At 30.1% G+C, this 21,878-nt stretch overlaps 1 protein-coding gene across 1 annotated transcript in view; it reads left to right on the top strand.

Moving 5' to 3' along the window:
• LOC111877542 (serine carboxypeptidase-like 18) overlaps positions 1-14,222 on the top strand; it is a 41,899-nt gene extending 27,677 nt beyond the window's left edge. Inside the window, exons 5-14 of the mRNA XM_023874061.3 lie at positions 930-1,032; positions 9,904-9,941; positions 10,117-10,218; positions 10,348-10,434; positions 10,522-10,677; positions 13,038-13,118; positions 13,198-13,349; positions 13,546-13,659; positions 13,762-13,816; positions 13,999-14,222. Of these exons, the coding sequence (XP_023729829.1) occupies positions 930-1,032; positions 9,904-9,941; positions 10,117-10,218; positions 10,348-10,434; positions 10,522-10,677; positions 13,038-13,118; positions 13,198-13,349; positions 13,546-13,659; positions 13,762-13,816; positions 13,999-14,082 (972 nt within the window). The 3' untranslated portion in view covers positions 14,083-14,222. The remainder of the gene's footprint in view (positions 1-929; positions 1,033-9,903; positions 9,942-10,116; positions 10,219-10,347; positions 10,435-10,521; positions 10,678-13,037; positions 13,119-13,197; positions 13,350-13,545; positions 13,660-13,761; positions 13,817-13,998) is intronic.
• Positions 14,223-21,878: the final 7,656 nt, after the last annotated feature.

The following is a 21,878-nucleotide window of genomic DNA, read 5'->3' as shown; positions in this document are numbered from 1 at the left end:
GAAGGTTACAAATAACTCTAAGTCTCCCAATCGAATAAAACTTTCTAACTTTTGGAGACATGGTTTTAAACAATGACCTCAGTGCCATTCGTGACCATTCTCCTATTCTCATAACAAGAAACATCTTACACAGAAGCTCTTCAACTCCATGTTTATCCCCAACTGGTAGAGACATCCTCCAAAAAGACCAAAGTGTCCCCGTTGAAATCCTGGGGCATTCTCATAATTTTGACCAAACAAAACCACTCGTTGATGAGGTTGTGAACGCGATAATCTCCGGGATTGACCCGATTTCGGTCAACGGTGGTCTTGGAGGTGCTTATTATTTCAAAAACTGTCAAGGTGAAAGTGTCGCTATTGTAAAACTAACATATTAAGAGCCTTTTGCAACTAATAATCCAAAAGGATTTATTGGGAAAACCCTTGGTCAACCAGGGTTAAAACGGCCAGTTCGTGTTGGTGAAACCGGTTTCAAAGAAGTAGCAGCTTATTTTCTTGATTATGGAAGGAGATGACAAAATCGAAGTTAGAAGAAAGATATGGGGAAGAAGAAGGGTTAGAGAGAGAAAGATGCGATGTTTCAGATGGTAATTAAGGATAACTTATAAAACATTATAAATACATTTGAAGAAGTAATAGCAATAAATGCTTCTAGCTCACATGGTAAGGTGTATTGTTTAGGAGTGGAAGGTCACGAGTTCGAGTCCCCTTCCATTTTTTCTCTAAAAAATCAGTTTTTTTACATTATAAAAAAAGGAAAAGGGGGTTAAAGTGATTACAAAAGTCGGTTTCCTGTCCTTTTTCATTAATGAAACTTAATTTAGGACTAGATCATAAGTTGGCCCAAAACTTTGATACTTTTCTGAAGATTGCCCATTTTGTTAATATAAAAACTAATATCAATGCTTTTTCTATGTATATTCAAACAGTGGCTTGTGGATCATCCAAAATTTCTCAACAATCCATTATATGTTGCTTCAAGTTCCTATAGTGGTATACCGGTGCCAATAATTGTTCACGAAATATATAAAGGTACACACACACACACACACACACATATATATATATATATATATATATATATATATATATATATATATATATATATATATAAATATATATAATGTAAACTAATATTTTCTCGCAAACAACTTTTAAAATGCGAACTATTTTTCCCATATTTTTTTTGTCTAAAAAACATGTCTTACTACTTTAAGTCGAAAATATTTAAGCATTTTGATAAACAAACTACAGAAAACGTGTTTCTATGAAAAGTACATATGTGCATAAATGGCAAAAATGCCCATATTCGTAAAAAGTGCACATATCCACTCTTTGTATAATGCACGTTTCTTTTTATGATTTACTAGACAAATTCTCGTGCGTTGCGTGACACATGTTAAAAATATATTATTAGAATATAGTTTTCAGACACCTTTTAGTTAATTCGATTCATCAATTTATGTTCTTTTATTATTATTATGTTTAATGTTTTTCTTTTAATTATGTTAAAAAATATATATATATATATATATATATATATATTGAATTTTTTTTAAACATTATTTGATATTTTACTTTAGGTTTTAAATTTTACACTAAAATTTTAAGCTTATTTGATATATTAATGTAAGTTATTTATTTAACTATATATTGAAGTTAACAAATTAAGTATATCATATGGATAAGTCACAAATCCTTCCATTTATGATAATGTTTACAACTAAAAGCATATTTAAGTTAATAAAATTAAGTATATTGTATGGAAATATGAAAAGTTGGGAGTTTCAAATGAATGTGGTGAAAGAAAAAATATTTCATTTATAATATAGTATGATATGATGATTATAGTTTTAATTTGTAAGTCATTGTGATATATACAATTATTTGATAATTTTATAAACCGTTTAAAATTGTGAAAATTATATATCAAACGTATGATAATCTATATATAACGAGTAACAAAATGTATGAACAAAAATATGAACTACAACGTTTAGTAACATAAAAAATACAAAAACATCTATTATAACATTTGTATTAAAAAAGATATATATACAACGAATAATAATAAATATGAAAAATAAAACTACAACTTTTAATAACATAAAAACACTAAAACATTTATTATAACATTTATATTAACTTTTCATATTTAAATCACAAATGTCTTCAAATACATTAATGTTTTTAATGAGCAAAACTTTACAACCTTATAAAAGATAGGAAAATAAAAAGTTATAAGTGATTAATAATTAAGTTAAAAACTCTTGAGTTGTAACTAATAAATATACATAAATTAGAAAATTCTTGAGTTATAGTGTGAGTTTCAAATGAATATGGTACTTGGAAATGTGTATTTATTATTATTATTATTATATTCGTCTTAATAATTGGTTTTGATGCATCATTTTAATCCCTTCAATTATTAGACATAAAGATATTTAATTATAAATTTATAACATACATAGGTGCATATATATGTTAAACAAATCACATATACTATATATTTTCATAAATGTCATCTGTAATTCTTGTCATAGTAATATGGATAAATTTCTTTCATATGAAGAACATATTATGATAAGTCATCATAATTATATATCAAATGTTAAAATTATGTTATCTTTTAAATATTGTCTTGTAAATATGTTGTGTAGGATAACCCAACAAAAAAATAATAGAAAATAAACATAATCAAAATAGAAAAACTACAATCAAATAAATAAGAACATTGGGTGGTTGAATATATAAATAAAAATGTTAAATAAATATACGTTTAAATAAAAAAAAAACTAACATTCGTCTACTTTGCTTAAACAAAAAAAACCCATACCCGTTTTCTGAATCTTCTTTATTTATTTAACACCATTCAACCCTAGAAACTTGATGCCAATTCTTCACTAACATAGATGTTTGGAGAGTCACATTCAAGATTGAGTAATACATATAAATCACATATAAAGATCAAATGAGAAATTGAATATAAAGAAAGAGTAGAAAAGCTTCATTTGTTTTGGTTGAAAGAAAAAATCATACTATTACAATTACTATCGATGCGACATAACCCAATTCTTCAAATCATCATATTTGGATCGTGAATGCTTCAACTATATGAAAACTTTTGAATCATAATATCTTCAACCAAATGATGACTTTTGTAAGAAAAATATACTAAAATAATTACATATATAATGAAGGTGAAAGGGTGTGGGGGTTTCAAATGCATGAGATGTTGAACTTATAAAGTGTGTGATTTTCTTGGAATGGGATTATGTTTGATTAATTACTTTGAAGGTGAAAGGGTGTGGGGGTTTCAAATGCATGAGGTGTTGACAAATTTATATGGGGGTTTCAAATACATGAGATTCAAGAAAAAATGCTAGCTTTATAAGTATGTATGATTTGTACGTCAATTGTTTTTTTAAAATCATACAAAAGAGTTCTAATTTAAAAAGTAGTTTACTAAAAAGAGTATACACACAAGATCATGAATATATATATATATATATATATATATATATATATATATATATATATATATATATATATATATATATATATATATATATATATATATATATATATATATAAGGGTGAGGTTCAATAGAGAACCATATTTAACCAAGGAACCAAGGAACCAATCTTATTTTCAACTTTTAGAACTTATTTTTTATATAAAAAAACTAAGAATACATAAATTCATAACTTTTTATCCTTTTTCCGATGATATGAAATTCGAATTTTTTTTTTGTCAAATTCACAATGTGAATCTATATTTACACGGTGAATCCGAAAAATATATTTAACATTCACAATGTTATAATATGAATTTAGATATTTTTAGTTTTTTTCGATAAAGAATGAACTCTAGAACTTGAAAAAAAAATCGGTTCCTTGGAGAACCAATAATTATGGTTCTCTATTAAACTTTTCCATATATATATATATATATATATATATATATATATATATATATATATATATATATATATATATATATATATATATATATATATATACTAGTTTATAATCCGTGAGAAACATAGTTATAAAATTAATTAAAATTTTATAGTAAAAACTCAATATTATTAATCAATTATTTCAAATAAATTATTTTAAATAAATTATTAATTAAGAGATATTTTTTTAATTATATAAAATTATAATAGTTGATTTAAATAAATACATGAAATTATATGACCTTATAATATACAATTATTTTATTTTATTTTTTATTCTAATATTATTAATTTAATGTAATTAGAGTGTGAAATTTAAAATTTGAAATGAAGAATTAATTATTAATTTAATATAATTAGAGTAGGAATTTTAAAATTTTAAATTTTAAATGGAGAATTAATACGTTGACATGTGACATATAATATTAATGAGGATTTATAATATTATGACACATGTCTGTAGGAGAATAAAGTTTTTCATTTATATATATATATATATATATATATATATATATATATATATATATATATATATATATATATATATATATAGAAAGAAGCTATTGTTCGTGATCAATTCTCTCGTTATGTGAATGGTATAAATAATACAAATAATGGTTTATGAAAGGAAACTATAATCAGAGTAGGATTCTAAAAACTAGCTTTCATGTCCATATCTTTTATCACATGCTTATCATAATAATAGTATATCTAATATCTAATTGTCTTCCACAGTCGCAACGGGAGGTTGACAAATGTTGAGACTATCTCGAAAATCATCAAACAAAACATGTGGTAGTCCTTTAGAAAAAACATCAGCTAGCTTGTAATGTGACGGAACATGCAAAACTAAAACCTCGTCTTTAGCGACCTTTTCCCGAACAAAGTGAACATCCATTTAATATGTTTTGTGCGTTGATGTCGAAGGGTTACTGGATAAGTATATGGCACTAACATTATCGCAATATACGATAGTTGCCTTAAAAAGCGAACAATGTAACTCGAGGAGGAGATTATGTAACCAACAAGTTTCAGAGACAACATTAGCAATGCTGCGATATTCCGCCTCAACACACGATCTAGATAAAGTCGGTTGACATTTGGAGGACCAGGAGATCAAGTTGTCTCCTAGGAAAACACAGTAACCGGAGGTAGAACGTCTTGTTGTGGGATAGCCTCCCCAATCTGCATCAGTATAGGAAGAGATTCGGGTAGCGGCATATTTAGTAAGATGTAAACCGTTATGTAAAGTCCCTTGGACATAATGAATAATGTGTTTTAGAGCATGCATATGAGCGGTATATGGGGCGTGCATATGAATACATATTTGTTGTACAATGTATGGAATATCTGGCCGCGTAAAAGTAGATATTTTAAGGCACCGACTAAACTCCGATAATAAGTTGGATCAGGAAAGGGATCGTCGGTTTTCACATCAAGTTTTGAGTTAGTGTCAACAGGAGTGGTGGCCAATTTGCAACTTGACATGCCAACATGCTCAATGATTTCCTTGGCATATTTAGTTTGACTTAAGAATAGACCTTGAGAATGACGTTGAACGGTGATGCCAAGAAAATAACTTAGAGGAACAAGATCCTTCATCGCAAATTCGCGTGCTAGAAGCTCCGTAAGAGTATGTTGAAGATTATGAGAATAAGAGGTGAGGATGATACCATCGACGTAGAGGAGTAAGTATGCAACATCATTACCTTTTCTATAAATAAATAACGAGTGATCCGACATACTGTGCTTGAAACTGATAGTCCTGACAAAATCAGCAAATTGTTGGTACCATGCCCGAGGGGATTGTTTAAGACCGTATAGTGATTTTTTAAGGAGACAAACGTGGTCAGGATGATTATTGTCGCGAAACCCCAGTGGTTGATGCATATAAACTGTTTCGGAAAGGTTGCCATGTAAGAATACATTTTTTACATCGAGTTGATGTATTGACCATGATATAGAAATGGCAAGACTCAAGACAGTCCGTATAGTAGTCGATTTAACTACCGGGCTAAAAGTCTCGTGCCAGTCAACTCCAACTTGTTGTGAGTGACCGTCTCCCTCCAGTCGTGCTTTATAACTTTCAAAGGAACCATCAGATTTAAATTTATGTTAAAAAAACCACATAGATCGAATAATATGCATATCAGGTGTTTTTGGTTGTAAAACCCAAGTCTTATTCTCAATTAGTGCATTAAACTCATTGGTTATAGTTTGTTTCCAATTTGGATCAAATAACGCATCCTTTAGATTGCATGGAAGTGGAGAAATAGTAGCAAGAGAAGAAATGTTGAAGATGTGTTTAGGTTTAGAGGTACCAGACATGCTTCATGTATGTATGGTCCAAGATGGTTGTGTCACAACGGGAGTGGAGGGAGGTTGGGAGGAATTCATGTTAGAAGGATTGTTGGAGCCTATAGTGGTAGACATAGGGTTGGCTCAATCAGGAAAAGGGGAAGTCGGGGCAGAAGCGCATGGTGTTGTGGTGGGATTTTGTTTAAAAGTGAAAATATCTTCAGTAAATAAGACATGGCGAGACAGGATGGTCTTGTTGTTTTGAATGTCAAAGCATTTATATATGCAGTGGTAAGCAGGGTAGCCAAGAAATACAGAGGGAGTGGAGCGAGGTTGTAATTTGATGATGGTGGTAGATTGAAACAATTGGTAACACAAACAACCAAAAATACGTAGTTGTTTGTAAGCGGGAACTCGTTTGTATAGTAGATGTGCAGGGGTGTGGTTGTTAAGTGTTTTTGTTGGAATGATACTTAAGAGGTAAGTTGCCATTTCAAGAGCATGGTGCCAAAACAAAGCTGGGACATTGGCGTGGGAGAGAAGTGTTCGAATTATATTATTAATTTCTCGAATTTTACACTCAGTTTTCCCGTTTTGATATGAGGTGTGAGGACAAGAGAAACAAAAAACTATTCCATTTGAGGAACAAAAGTTGTGAAAAGTTTTGTTATTTGTGTAAAAATGAGTTTTAACAAAGCTACTAAAAGAGAGGAAAGTAAGAAAAACATGGGAATTATTTCCTAAGGGAAAAGTCCATAAGAAATTGGAGTGATCGTCAAGAATGAGAACGTAATAACAGTGTCCCTCGGAACCCAAAATCGATGAGGTCCAAACGTCACTATCAATAATATCAAAAGGGGTAAAAGTAGTAGCCATAGAATTAATAAATGGTAATTTAGTTTGTTTACCAAATACACATGATTGACAAAGAAAAATAGATTTAGTACGATTACAAGAGATAGACCTATTTTTTATAAGTAAACTTAAAATAACTGCGCCTGGATGTCCTAAGCGATGATGCCAAATGTTTTGAGAAACTGTAGAAAGAGCTTGAGGTTGTAGTTTTTTGATAACTGAGGATGAAAGCGGATATAAATCACTCTAGCTATTGCATCTCATGAGTCAGATCCCCATTTGGTAATCCTTCACAGTAAAACTGAAAGGGTCAAATTCGATAGCTAAATTATTGTCAATAGATAAACGGCAGACACAGATAAGATTTTTAATGAGAAAATGGGTATGGGAAACGTTTTTTAGGAAGATTGGAGGGTGAGGGTGAGAAGGATGTGTGCCCGTATTCATATATTGGAATTTTGTGACCATTACCGACAGTTATATTTTTATTTAATGCATGTAAATTTGAATTAGACTTGAGCGTACCTTGGGAACCCGTCATGTGAGATGTAGCATCGGTGTCAAAATACCAATTAGCATAAGGTTGTTGTAATGAAAGATCATGCATGGCTTGAGCGAGATCGGTGGTGAATATGTCGGGTAAGCTTGCTATGGACGTGGGTCGAGAACACCAGCTTGTTGATGTTGTGATGGTGTATTCCAGGAAGAGTTTGGGTAAGGACATGGATGCATGTCCCAAGGAGGCATGACCCATGCCCATTGAGAATACTGGGCCCAAGGGGGGAGTCGATTATTTGGTTGTTGAGAACCCACTGAAGTACCAGATCGGCCGCCACACCTTCTTCGACTACCCCTATTGGGATTTCTTGCAAGCCGCTCATTGAGAAAAAATATTAAAATAATAACAATGGGACAATCTTTGGTGAACCAGCTCGTGTCCACAACCTTAGCTCATCTTTAGATTGGATTGAAAATCCATGTGCACGTGTCCAATTTGGTTAGAGAAACCAATTAATTTTTATACCAAAAGCTATTTTTTTGTTTATAATTAAACTTTATATTTAATAAAAAATTAAATAAAATATATCAAAATATCTAGCTTATTTTTCTCTACAAAACAAGACCAATATTAATATAGTTTTATAAATATAAAATTTTAATATAAAATAGGTTGGGTTGGATTGCAAATGAGTCTAAATAATTGGATTGGATTGAGTTGTATAGGTAAGGATAAATAAATTAGTTTTTTATACAAAAATTGGGTTGGGTTGGGTTGTTAATGAGGATAGCCTTGCCTCCTCCCCTGTAATTTCCACGATCGCCCTGTCCACGATAGGCGGTTTTGCCAGACCGGTTGTCGGTAGTAGTGGTGTTATTGACCGACGATGGTGTAGTTGTGTTAGCGATAGCAGAGGATGACCCTAAAGGGTTCAATTTAATGTGAGTGTTGGTGGTGGAAAGAATAGCAGTGGATGATTGATGTGCTTTGCAATTTTCTTCAAGTATCAGTTTTGACCTAGCCTTATAGAAAGGTGGTAGGGGATTGCTTTGTTGTATAATCCTTACTACATTATAATAATTAGAATTCGATTCTGATATGAGTTGAAGAATAAGAAGCTGTTCGGAGACCGAAGAGCCGACATATAACTATTGATCAACAATGTTTTTAAGTATTGACAGTAAGCTGAAACGTTGGTGAAGTTGTCAAGTTTAAGGTTGGTGAATTGATGTTCCTGGTAGAGAGCTCTAGAGTTCTTGTTGTCCTGGAAGATGTTTGCAAGAGTGTCCCAGACCTCTTGTGTAGTTGCTTCTGGTTGAAGAATAATGTGAAGCAAATCATGGGAGATAGTGCTATAGATCCATTCTAAAACAATGGCATCGAGACGAGACCATTGCGCTGTGGCGGTGGCAGCAGCGACGAAGTCGGTAGTGGTGGCGGCGGGATCAATCGTTGAGGTGTTGTTGCAGTTGGTTTTGCGGGTATGATGTGATCAGTGACCTGGTAAGCTCTGCAATGTATTTTAAAAAGAGTTGCACAAGAGGTGTAATGTCCTTTTTCCATCTCTAAGGTAATGAGAATTACATTTTTGATGTTGGAAATAGTAAGGGCTGGATAAATTTTCGATTCAGTAGCCATGGTAGAAGGAATGAGAGGAGAAAAAGAAAAAAAAAGTGGACTATTGAGGAGAAAAGAAACAGATAAAGATGAATGGTAGAGTAATTAAGAACCAAATTTCTCTGATATCATGAAAGAAGCTACTGTTCGTGATCAATTCTCTCGTTATGTGAATGGTATAAATAATATAAATAATGGTTTATGAAAGGAAACTGTAATTAGACTAGGATTCTAATCAACTAGCTGTCATGTGCATATCTTTTATCATATGCTTATCATATATATATATATATATATATATATATATATATATATATATATATATATATATATATAACAAATGTTAGATTATCTTGACAAATAATCAAAAGACATGGTTTGAAATTAAATTATTATAACAATCTTTAAAAAGAATATCAAATTGAAAATTGTACAAAATTGTATTCACTCACAACTTGGTGATAGAAATCATTGAGAATTTTCAATTCAAAATAAATATTTATTTTAAGTCATATTAATCTGATTTGTTAAAATTTTATAATTATTATTTTACAGTGCTTTCAAAATACATAAAAATCGACTAAAGATTTTGTTGACTAAATTATTTATTTCTTCCGAGGGAGATTATTTGGAGATACTTAGGTGTTTAGCTTCTTGTTGCACACTTTGTAGGTAATGAAGTTGGAGAAATGCCAAAAATTAATATCAAGGTACAAATTAACCAATCATTTTAAAGAGTCAGATTTCTAGTTAACTTGTTTATTTATTGTTTACAGTTATGTCATGAACAAATGTTGAACTTGATTGCACCGCATTTGATCATCCCTATGTAATCCTTTCTCGTTTTCATGGATAACTAAATTTGCTAAATGGTTTCCAACTTAGGGATATTTGCTTGGTAATCCTCTAACAGACATAAATGGTGACTACAATTCAAAAATCCCATATGCATATCGAATGGCACTCCTATCAGATGCAATCTACAAGGTATATAAGTACAGTTATGTTATCCGCTGATACATTATATCCTTTTCTTACACCTTCCTAGTTGCTATAGTTGCTTGCACAAAATGAAATTTCAATATGTCTAGGACTTAAGTTGCATACCTTTTGTAGTCAACTCAAGAAAATTGCCATGGGGAGTACTTTAATGTAGATCCCAACAACACTCTATGTATGCATTATCTTCAAGTGGTAAATAAGGTACATAAACTAGACTTCACTTTGGATTATCAACTAAAAATGTCATCATGTGAATCTGTATTCAGTTTAATCTTTTTTTTTTCATAGTGTCTTGAGAGAATTAACACTGAGCATATTTTGGAACCTCAATGTGACGTTGCAAATACCTTAAATTCCAATCTCTATAGGAGGGGTTTAAGATCTTTTGAGAAAAGATATAGGGATATTTGGACGTTACCTCAAGCTCATATACAACCATGTGAGGTATTACTCTATCTTTCTATGTGAGTTATATGCATATGTATTATCCCGCCCCCATATTTCCTTTATTCAAGAAAAAAATAAGTACTTGAAGATAATAGTTATAATTGTTTAAATCCAAACAACATGTGAATATTGTTACCGATATTTTGCAAAACTTTTATTATATTTCCTTAAATCAAAGGTCATAGAGTTTGTGTCCATCATAATATATAGGTAGTTGGTTTAAAAAAGAAAACAATACTTTTAAGGATATTTCAAACTTAAAATTAAAATACTTATGGGTCGGGGCATATTCCTTTTTTTTCACGAAAAATATTATGTATTGTTGCCCTTAGGAAAAATATATTTCATCTTTGTTTCAAAAAATAATTCAATTTATGTTGAATTATGGAATCTATTATGCCCCGGACTATATGTAATTTTAGAGTTAAAGTTGAATAATTGGTACTTCTAAGATCAAACCAAATACCCAAAGTCATATTTAGGACAACATAGCAAAAACCCATGATATCTAGGCTTTTGTTGTTTGCCAGCGAAACATTACTACTATAGTGCCTAAAATTATGCATTACACTTATGGAATGACTAACATGAAACTACATACCTGAATCTAGTATCCAAGATCTTATTAAGTTTTCAACATAAAAAATAAGAGCATGATCATTGAAGTTTTTTGCCACATTAATCTCCATCTTGCCTTTGTTTGTGGAGGTTTTTGGGCACTACTTTATGAAAACTATTATCCTTGCAATTCGTACATGTGATATATTGGTTTTTCTTCCTCTTTTTTCATAACTTAGAAGAGTACACGAAGATTCACTAGCACTTTGTATCATCACCAAGAGTTAAATTGAATGCCTTCAGATACCAGCCTAGTTCCAGTCACTATACCATACCAACTATCAAGAAATAATTATTATATTAGCATTTCCTAGACATTATCCTCGAATCAAATATCAAACAAAATCAACCTTGAGATTCTTGAATTGAATTCATTAACATGATCAGTCACGGAGCTACCCTCATGCTGAGGATTTTTCATACATATTGGATGGCAATCTAATTAGGTTGTATGTAGTTTTCTCATTGAAAATATTGTAAGTTACGTTCTTTGCTAATAATAATATTACTAGATCAAGAGCCTGCCAATATAGTAAATTCCAGTCCTCCTGCATCACTTCTAGTTCTTTTCAGCTAAGGGTTCATGTAAAATCTTCTGATAGAGGTAATCAATCTGTATTCACCAATACTCAAAATCATGACCTTCAAATTTGTCGATCTTAACCTTCATGTCTTGATATGTAGCTTTGATACAAATTGTTGGTAGCTTTGATACAAGTTGTTAGGGTTCAAGCACTTCAACAAACGATAGACAATTTCCCATAAAGTGATGATACCAAACGAAAACAAAGAAACAATCAATTTATGTGGTTCACACAATCAAAATGATCGAATATGTCCATGATGAGAGAGAGAGAGAGAGAGGTTTTGTTATTTCTATTAAATGCCTTTTGAATACTACCTTAAGTTGTATAATTTAAGGGATATAAATACTAGTTGTTCGCCTAAAATTTTCAATAAGTCTAAACCAAAAACTCTGACAATATACTGGTCCATGACATATTAAAGGTGAATCTAATATATATGAACTAGCTGCTATATGGTCAAATGGTGGATCAATTTTCGCAAATTAACAACCTCAAGATACAAAATAGACTGAACCAACATGAAAATATTAAAAAGCTTGAACTAATCAATTCTAAAGTAGATCTTCGAGCGCACACCTAAGCCAGTTGGTCGCTCCCAATCTACTTGATAGCCATAAAAACTTTATAGTTAGCGTGTTAATGTAAAATGATTATCCTAATCATATGAACCATGTAAACTTTTTGTCATCTTTATTTTTAGTTCACATATTTAATCATGTATTGGTTGTTCTAGAACCTAACAATTTAAAATATATGGAAATAACCCATATTATGCTTGCAACTGAAATTTGTGTTAGCTAGTGATGGATAAAGACAAAGAGTTTTTAGTTAACTAATCAAATGGATAATTATCTACGATTTAAATTTAAAAAGTTGTTTTTGGACAATCATTTAAAGTTCGATTATGTTTTATTTGTTTTTCACAAACGTTGAGAGTATATGATAGCGGTATGTTGATATTAAGTTCAGATTAAATATACAATCATTTACATAATCATATTATCTTGTTCTGTATTACAGAGAAATTGATTTTATTTTAGAACAAAGATATAAATTGTCAAGTCTTATAGGTTGTCATCCAACATTTTTACAAGAATTAATCAATCATTCTTAAAATGTTATGATTAGTATAGTTTTTTCTTTTGTCAATAGTTGGCCCAAGAAAACATCAGACGTTACATTCCTGCATGGGCTAATCGCAATGACGTTCGAAAGGCTCTTCATGTCTCTGAGGTTTGTAGTTCATGTGTAGTTATGTTCATGTTTGTTTTGATTACAATATAGGATATTAATATGACCTCGTGACCACCAGGAACTTGATGATATAGAATGGGTGCGATGCAATGAAAGAATGAAATTTAACTTTCATGAAACGGAAGACATACCTTATAATCACAATGTCCAAAGTAGTGTTCCCTATCATAGACTCCTTACTACCAGAAATTGTCGCGCTCTTGTATATAGGTATTACCCTCTTTTAGTTATGCCTCTTAACTTTTCATTAACAAATCCTATTAGTATCTTATATTTACACTTATTGTCGTGAAACTAGAGTTGAGTTTTAGTCGATCCTATTCATGCATTCTTGTTGTATTAAGAGAATTTAAAAGCAAAAAAACATCCATTTCATTTTGACTTGTTTATGTCATTGTTTGATCAGTGGAGATCATGACTTGCTTGTTCCATATTTGGGTACATTGAAGTGGATTGAATCACTAAATTTGTTAGTCACAGATGATTGGAGACCATGGTTTTTTGACGAGCAAATAGTCGGGTTAGTTGTGTTTTTCATTAGGAGCAACATAATTTATAATCATGAAATAAATGTGAAAATAGTAATATTTCAATGTTGTACTACTATCTTACTTTTTGGCAGATACACCATGACATACTCAAACCACGACTACAACTTGACGTTTACTACTATAAAGGTGAGATATCTTCCTCAAATTCTTCTTCTCTTCTCATGAAGATTGTAGTATTTGAGTTTGTAAAGAGGTTAACTATTTTTTTTAAACCATTAATTTAGTTTGCTATTTTTATAAGGTAAAAGAAGCATTTTTCTTGTTATCATCATATTGTATTAAAAGTTAAACTTTTATGGTGTTCAAAGGGAGAAGGTCACACACCTCAAGAGTACAAGCCGAAAGAACATCTAAGCATGATTAGGAAATGGCTTGCTAATGATGTCCTCTAAGAAACATTTACTGTGTTTCATGTTTCTTTCTTATCTTATATGCATCATAGTTTTTATGTTTATACTCTATATAAGTCAATTTCAACTAATAATGTAATGTTTTTATACTTTAAATAATGCATCGCAGTCTGTATGGTTGACCTTTTGTGTTGACATTAAACCATTCTTCAAAAACTGTTGAAGAAACTTGAAAAAGTTGATAATATGGTGTATATATATATATATATATATATATATATATATATATATATATATATATATATATATATATATATATATATATATATATTCCTACTATGGCAACACTTACGACATTAGTTAAGAATTTGATTTGGGGAAAATGACTTAAAAGCCCAACGAAGTTTCCAAACCATTCAAAAAACCTCAATCATGTTTTGTCTGTTCAAAAAAACCCAACGAACTTAACATTTTGTCTAAAAAGTCCAACAAAGTTCCAAACCGTTCAAAAAATCACAATTTTGTTTTGTTTAAGTTCGTTAGGTTTTTTTTGAACAGTCAAAACATAATTGGAGTTTTTTAAACGTTTTGGAAACTTCGTTGGCCTAACAAGTCATTTTTCCGATATGGTAATAAGCCACATCATCTGTTTCTCTTATTTGACTACAGGAAAGTGTAACTTAGTTGGGCTTTTTACACAAAATGTTAAGTTTGTTGGGTTTTTTTGAACAGACAAAACATGATTAAAGTTTTTTGAACGGTTTGAAAACTTCGTTGGGCTTTTAAGTCATTTTCCCTTTGATTTGCGATCCCTTAACATAACTTTCATATTAGTAAAAACTCCACAACATGGAATTAAAATGATTTGTACAATATTATGTTAATCTGATGTTTTGTACAGAGAGAATTGCAAATGATATCTCCATATAATTTTTAAGAGTATGTATAAATGGCCGCATAGTTGTTGCCTATAAGTCATAACTTTGAATATATTAGTAGAATAGATAATTTTTTGTTTATCCAAAAAGCTTATCCTGTGATTTTATTTTAGGGATCATAAATATGATAGATACTTATAAAGCTAGCATTTTTTCTTAAATCTCATGCATTTGAAACCCTTTTTTTAACTTTCTCAAACCACATTCATTTGAAACTCCCTTTTTAACTAATGCAACTCAAAAGTTTTCTTAATTATGATTTAACACTCAAAAGTTTTATAACTTATATTATGTTTAATTAGTATTTAGTGAAAAGTTTACTATAAAAGTCCAATCTTTTGTGTCTTTTGTGCTATATAAAATCTTACATGTAAGAATGATTTGAAGATATTATGATTCAAAAGTTTTCATATACTTGAAGCATTTACGATCTAAATATGATGATTTGAAGAAATGGATTATGTCGCATCGATGGTAATTGTAATATGATTTTTTCTTTCAACCAATACAAATGAAGCTTTTCTATTCTTTCTTTATATTTAGTTTCTCATTTAATCTTTATATGTGATTTGTGTATATTAATCAATCTTGAATGCGACTTTCCAAACATCAAAGTTTTGATTGGAGTATCTTTCCGATTCTTCTTTTTCAAGAAAAATATTTTGATTGCAAGTTAGTGAAAAATTGTCATCTTATTTATTTGATTGTAGTTTTTCTATTTTGATTATGTTTATTTTCTATTATTTTTTTGTTGGGTTATCCTACACAACATATTTAAAAGATAACATAATTTTGAACATTTGATATGTAATTATGATAGACTTATCATGATATGTTCTTCATATGAAAGTAATTTATCCATATTAATACGACAAGATTTACATATGATATTTACGAATATATATATATATATATATATATATATATATATATATATATATATATATATATATATATATATATTATGTGATTTGTTTAACACATATATGCACCTATGTATGTTATAAATTTATAATTAAATATCTTTATATTTAATAATTGAAGGGATTAAAATGACGAATCAAAACCAATTATTTAGAAAAATATAATAATAATAATAATAATAATAATAATAATAATAATAATAATAATAATAATAATAAATATACATTTCCAATTACCACATTTATTTGAAACTCACACTACAACTCAAAAGTTTTCTAATTTATGTATATTTATTAGTTACAACTCAAAAGTTTTTAACTTATGATTATTAATTAGTAATCACTAATAACTTTTTATTTTTCTTTCTTTTATAAAGTTGTAAAATCTTGCTCATTAAAAACATTAATGTATTTGAAGAGATTTATGATTTAAATATGAAGAGTTAATATAAATGTTATAATAGATATTTTAGTTTTTTTATGTTATTAAAAGTTATAGTGTTTATTTTTCATATTTTTTATTATTCGTTGTATATATATATTTTTTAATACAAATGTTATAATAGATGTTTTTCTATTTTTATGTTACTAAAAGTTGTAGTTCATATTTTTGTTCATACATTTTGTTATCTGTTATATTATCATTCATTTGATATATAATTTACACAATTTTAAACGGTTTATAAAATTATCAAATAATTGTATATATCACAATGATTTAAAAATTAAACTATAAGGTTTAATAAAATTAATATGTTAACTATATGTTTGCTTTACTACGAACATTTTGATTCAAAGTAGAAATATTAAATAATATTTTGGTAAAAATTATTATTTTAACTATATAATTCTATTTTCGCGCAACGCGCGTGGATTCGCCTAGTACTTGTATATCTGTATGTTATTATTTATTGAGAAGGCAAGGGAATATTTGACGTCTATTATGGTATCAAAGCTATAATTTTCAAAAATAAACCTACCTCTTCTCATCTTTCTTTCGTAACAGTTTTCATCGTCGCTGCCTCCCTAAAACCCTTTTTATATCTAGCTAGATTATGACCCGCGTTAAACATGGGGGAATATAAAAAAAAATGTCATATTAATAGGCAGCATTGTATTTGGTGGAATTTTAATAAAAAGAAAAACTTAATTAGATTCATTTTTAGAGTTTTTGAACCAAACTTACTAATTAAAAATATTTAATCTTTATATTAGAGCAATTTGTTTTTTTAGAATAGTAATGTTTAACATAAATGATCTACATGATCTTTGTTCTTTGTTTTACTACAACTTGATGTGACTCATTGATTAAAGCATGCTATGCAGTAACTTTATGAACCGACTTTGTTCCAAGTAACAAACCCCTATTGACGGAACGTATTTTGTCTGTTGGATCTAGTAAGATGTACAGACATATAATGAATGGAAAAGCTGGATTTTTAGTGACAATCTTCTAATGCGTGACTGAATTATGACAAAACTGATAAGAAATAAATGAAATATAAATTAATTTGATTAAACCCCATATGATACATCCAACATCATAAATAAATCTTTGAATTTTGTGATATATGTCTCGGAATTGACAATTCCTCTATTTAACATTATAGAAGAATTTTCATCTACTTACATGGATAACCATGACAAAACAAAGATCATTATTTATGATGAGTTTGGAAAATTGAAATATAAAGAATCAATTTATTTGTGTGATGAGGTAAAATCTGGATATAGATATATAACTATAAGAGTTTGGGCACCAAACCAAATGAAAGCCATAGAGCTAAAAATAAAAAAAATCATGAATTTGTTTATTACCTGTGCAGATTTGATGGGTTGTTCAGAGCCATAAATCCTCTTATAATGATCCTTCACAATACTCTAGGAATAATACTCTTGGATCTTCTTGCATGCCATTTCTATTTATCAAAAAGCTTTGTTTCGGTTTTGTCAGTAGGTTGACTGAATTCGGGGAAATGCTAAGACCCCTTGGGATATGACCGAACGATTTGAGGTCAAAACGGAGATACCATTAGTTGTGAGACCCGTATACTATACGGTATACGGATTGATTTAAAAAAACTAAATATGATGATCTAAACTTTAAGATTTTTTATTTATAATACTTTGTAAACATTAAAGAGGACAATCATATTAATTTTATATAATTGTTAGTTTATAAGTTTCATTAAAATACATTATGTGATATATGCACATATATTACATTTTTTATTTTTTTGTGGACGTTAAGGAAAAATAAGTATAGCAAAACATGCAAATGACTATTTATTCTTATGTATTAATGGATGATAAATACATGTCATATTTCAAAATAAAAAACGCTTAATGCATCGTAAATGTATCATTTACCATTAAAATATGTCATTTATGTAAGTTGACATTTTGGGTTAAGAATATAAGTATGTTGGCACATTTGGTTAAAAGTATAAGTGAGTTGTTATTTGGGTTAAACTTTTAGCATAACATCAAAACATAAAATAAAGCTTAGAATTATACTATCAATTTTTAATATAGAACATAGATAGTTTTTAATATTGAACATAGATGGTTTTTATTCCATTCAAAACTTTGTTTTACCATTATACTATATATTAAAAATGTTGCTCCTTAGCTACAGTAAAATTGGTGGGATTTGCCATCTTTAGTCCACATATTTTCTATATATACAAATTGGTCCAATTCTTTGTTGACATTGCAATTTGATCCTTACCAGGGTATTGTCATCCGTAACTCAACCATGGTCACCGCTTTACATACTCAAGGCTTCTATTACTCCCACCGCCTCCATCCTTCTATTACTCCCACCGCCTCCATCCTTCCAGACATTTCTCTATTCCTCGGTATACTCTACTAGCCACAGAAACCCACCGCCTCATACCGCCTCCTTCTCCCGCTCAATTCTGGTACCGCCTCCCTCTTCCGCTCAATTCTGGTGGAAATAAGTTAATTTCATAATTATGTTCGTCGATGCTGCAGTAATACACTAATAGAAGAAGATGATTTCTTTTAAATTGCATCCACATCTGATTTAATTCTATAAATTTTAGGCACCAAAAACAATAAGCTATTATTTAAAAAACACTATCACATTACTTCTACCACCACAGGAACTGACGATGGTTTATGGCACCTAAGTTGCAGAGCATCACCGGTGAACCACCACCGATTTTGGGTCGGTTCTTCTCCTCCGACTCCTCCGAAATTTCTGTACACATGAGGAAACATTGGGTCCTACTTCAAATTATCAGGTTAATGTTCAATTTCATCTGGGTTTTCTTGAAATTTGAAAATTCGACTTTAAGTTCTCTCATTTTTTGGGTTATTCAGTGTGTCGCGATGTGAAGTCTTGGTTTCTCCCATCAGCTTTGCTTATGTGTTTTTTTTTAATTATTGTATTTGGGTTTTTTAGGGTTTGTTGTTTCACTTCTTTGCTTTATTTGTTTCTGCTGAGAGACAGGTGGAAGTCTTGGTTTCTCCTATCAGAATAGAGGTAGTACGCCATGTTCTGCAAAAATTGTGTGCAAGTGATTGTTGATGCATATGGGTACAAATTCACAATTTTAATATCAAACCTTTTTTTGTTTATTTAATATTCCCATCTACAAAAACCGTAATGTTGTCAACAGCAGGGTCCCTAGGTGTTGAAGCTTTCTGATTGTTTCATGGACCTTTATTGCAACAATGACTTCAATTAAGAAAACCAATTCCTTTTTTGGTTACGTCTTCATTATATTTTTGTTCCTAAGTTACAAATTTGGACTGACTTTCTTATTTTATTTTGTTGTGTAGGTTGTGGGAGAAGAATATCACCTGGGTGGATATCTTTGAGGAGATACATGTATGTTCTTACACTTCAATATTAAATGTTGTTTGTTAGAATACTAAGAAAACAATATGTTTCATATTTTAACTTATCAACGTTTCAACTTCAGTCCTTGTGGGTGCATTCATGACCGAGCTGGAATCCGATTAGCCTGTCACCCAGGTATCTCAAAATCATTTCTTTTAAATAAGTTTGAGCAGATTATATAAAGAAAGACTTATTGTGATATTTTATATGGTAGTCTGATTATGATAGACTACAGTTGTGAAACACTTCATTGCTGGATCAATAGTCTTGAAAGATTTTGGAAGCCTGCTTTTCATCTTTAGCAGTAAAATTGGTGCTTTTCTTCTGGTTAGTAATTATTTTCTGATTACCAATATCATTTTCTTCATATGTTATGCTAAGAAACAATTATTTAACTTTTTATTTTTGACATAATTTTTCCTATTTTGCATCACCTGATTGCAATTGTACATGTAATCATAACTTTCTCACCTGATCATCAACATATGCACCATTTCTTCTCAACATTGGTTCCCTCCTGCTCCGTCTTATCCGTTTTCTATGGACGGCTAAAAGTCTCGAGCCGTTTAAAAAACCTTTTCTTTCTTCTCTTTTGGATCTGCTTATTCCAACAGAAACCTTCCTACTACCAGATGTTAACTTGATCGAAATAGCAATATCCTTTTTTAAACCACAAAAGACCAAATTGCCCTTTACCAATTTTACTGCACCAATCCCAGGTAAAACCAATTGACAATCTTATACTTTCATGTCTAGCATTATTTTTAGCCTCGAGAAGAATTAACATCAAATCACATATCATAAGACACACAAATTGGTCCGATTATGGGTTTAGATTCTGATTTCTCGATTTCTTGGCGTATGAAACGGAAATGGGTGGTGGTGCAAGGAGGTAGTGCCGTCTGGAATCGCAATCAGATTACAATATTGAACGTGCCCATTGAGGAGCAAATGCTTATACTTAGGAATATATTCAACACCATCTATTGTCAAGTGGGAACGAAAAATGTATTTGAGCTTTGGTATTTACAAGGTATTTTCATATTAATTATGTACTTTTCACTGTTCAAATTTAAAACTTTTTGTGCTGATCTTATTCACCTAAAGCACTATAGCCAGAAGAGGTAAAACTTCCAGTGCGTTTGTTCGAGGTGGATTTAAACAAAATGGTTATGAGGTCCACCTACTCTTTTCCGTAAAACATATACTTTTAGATTGTTTATGTTGAATATTACTATATTTAGATATCATTTAGATTCATATTTTATTATAAATTTATAATTTTTTTTGCCTTATAAGTGTCTTGCCTTTATAGCAAATTTAGGGTTTTTTTAATCGTTATTAATATTATTTCCCACGAGATGTGAAGTTTGCAAAATCACTTTTTTCAAGGTATCCACTTCAAAGGTAATTATTTTATTCATTTTATTACAATTATGTGTGGTAGATTCTATTTATATAATTTTATTAATTAATAATTAATTTGAACCGATATGGAGTTTAAAGTAGGATTGACAATTCCTTTGACTTGGGATTTTATTGAAGTTGAGTTATGCTGAACACAAATTCAGGTATGCGTTCTATCCATGATTGATGCTTTGTTTTCATTCGATTTCAATTTAACAATGGGATTCATGAAATTCATCTTATGGGTTTTCAAATTCATTTTGATACATAATCCAAGACGTTAGCACAAACAATCATGAATTTGTTAAAAGTCAAGATTCTTATGCCATGTGTGTGCTGGCCCTTTAGTCCCTTTACCTTGAATTGGAAACGTCGTCGTCTATTTTCCACAAGCCCACAACGAGCATGTAAGCTTCTTTCACAATATCTTTTTTTTAAAAAATTACATGTATTCTATCTACTATGGAATTCTTCCTTTTTTTTCTACTATTTTACTCAAGGTTGCAGCATGTTGCGAACCTGATGAAGTTTATCCAGAAATGACTCTTCAACCCATATATAAAGTACGTTAGGTGATGTATCATGTTTTATTATTGATTTTCTTTAGTCTTTAGAAATTGGGTTTTGATTTTTCATTAGTATTTGAAATCTTACTTTCTCTGTAAAGGTCCAATTCTGAGTCAATTGTTTGACAAAAAT

This window comes from Lactuca sativa, chromosome 8, assembly GCF_002870075.4.
Source record: "Lactuca sativa cultivar Salinas chromosome 8, Lsat_Salinas_v11, whole genome shotgun sequence".
NCBI classification, from domain to species: domain Eukaryota; kingdom Viridiplantae; phylum Streptophyta; class Magnoliopsida; order Asterales; family Asteraceae; genus Lactuca; species Lactuca sativa.
The sequence above is the reverse complement of the archived record's forward strand: the minus strand, read 5'-3'. Positions and strand labels throughout refer to the sequence as shown.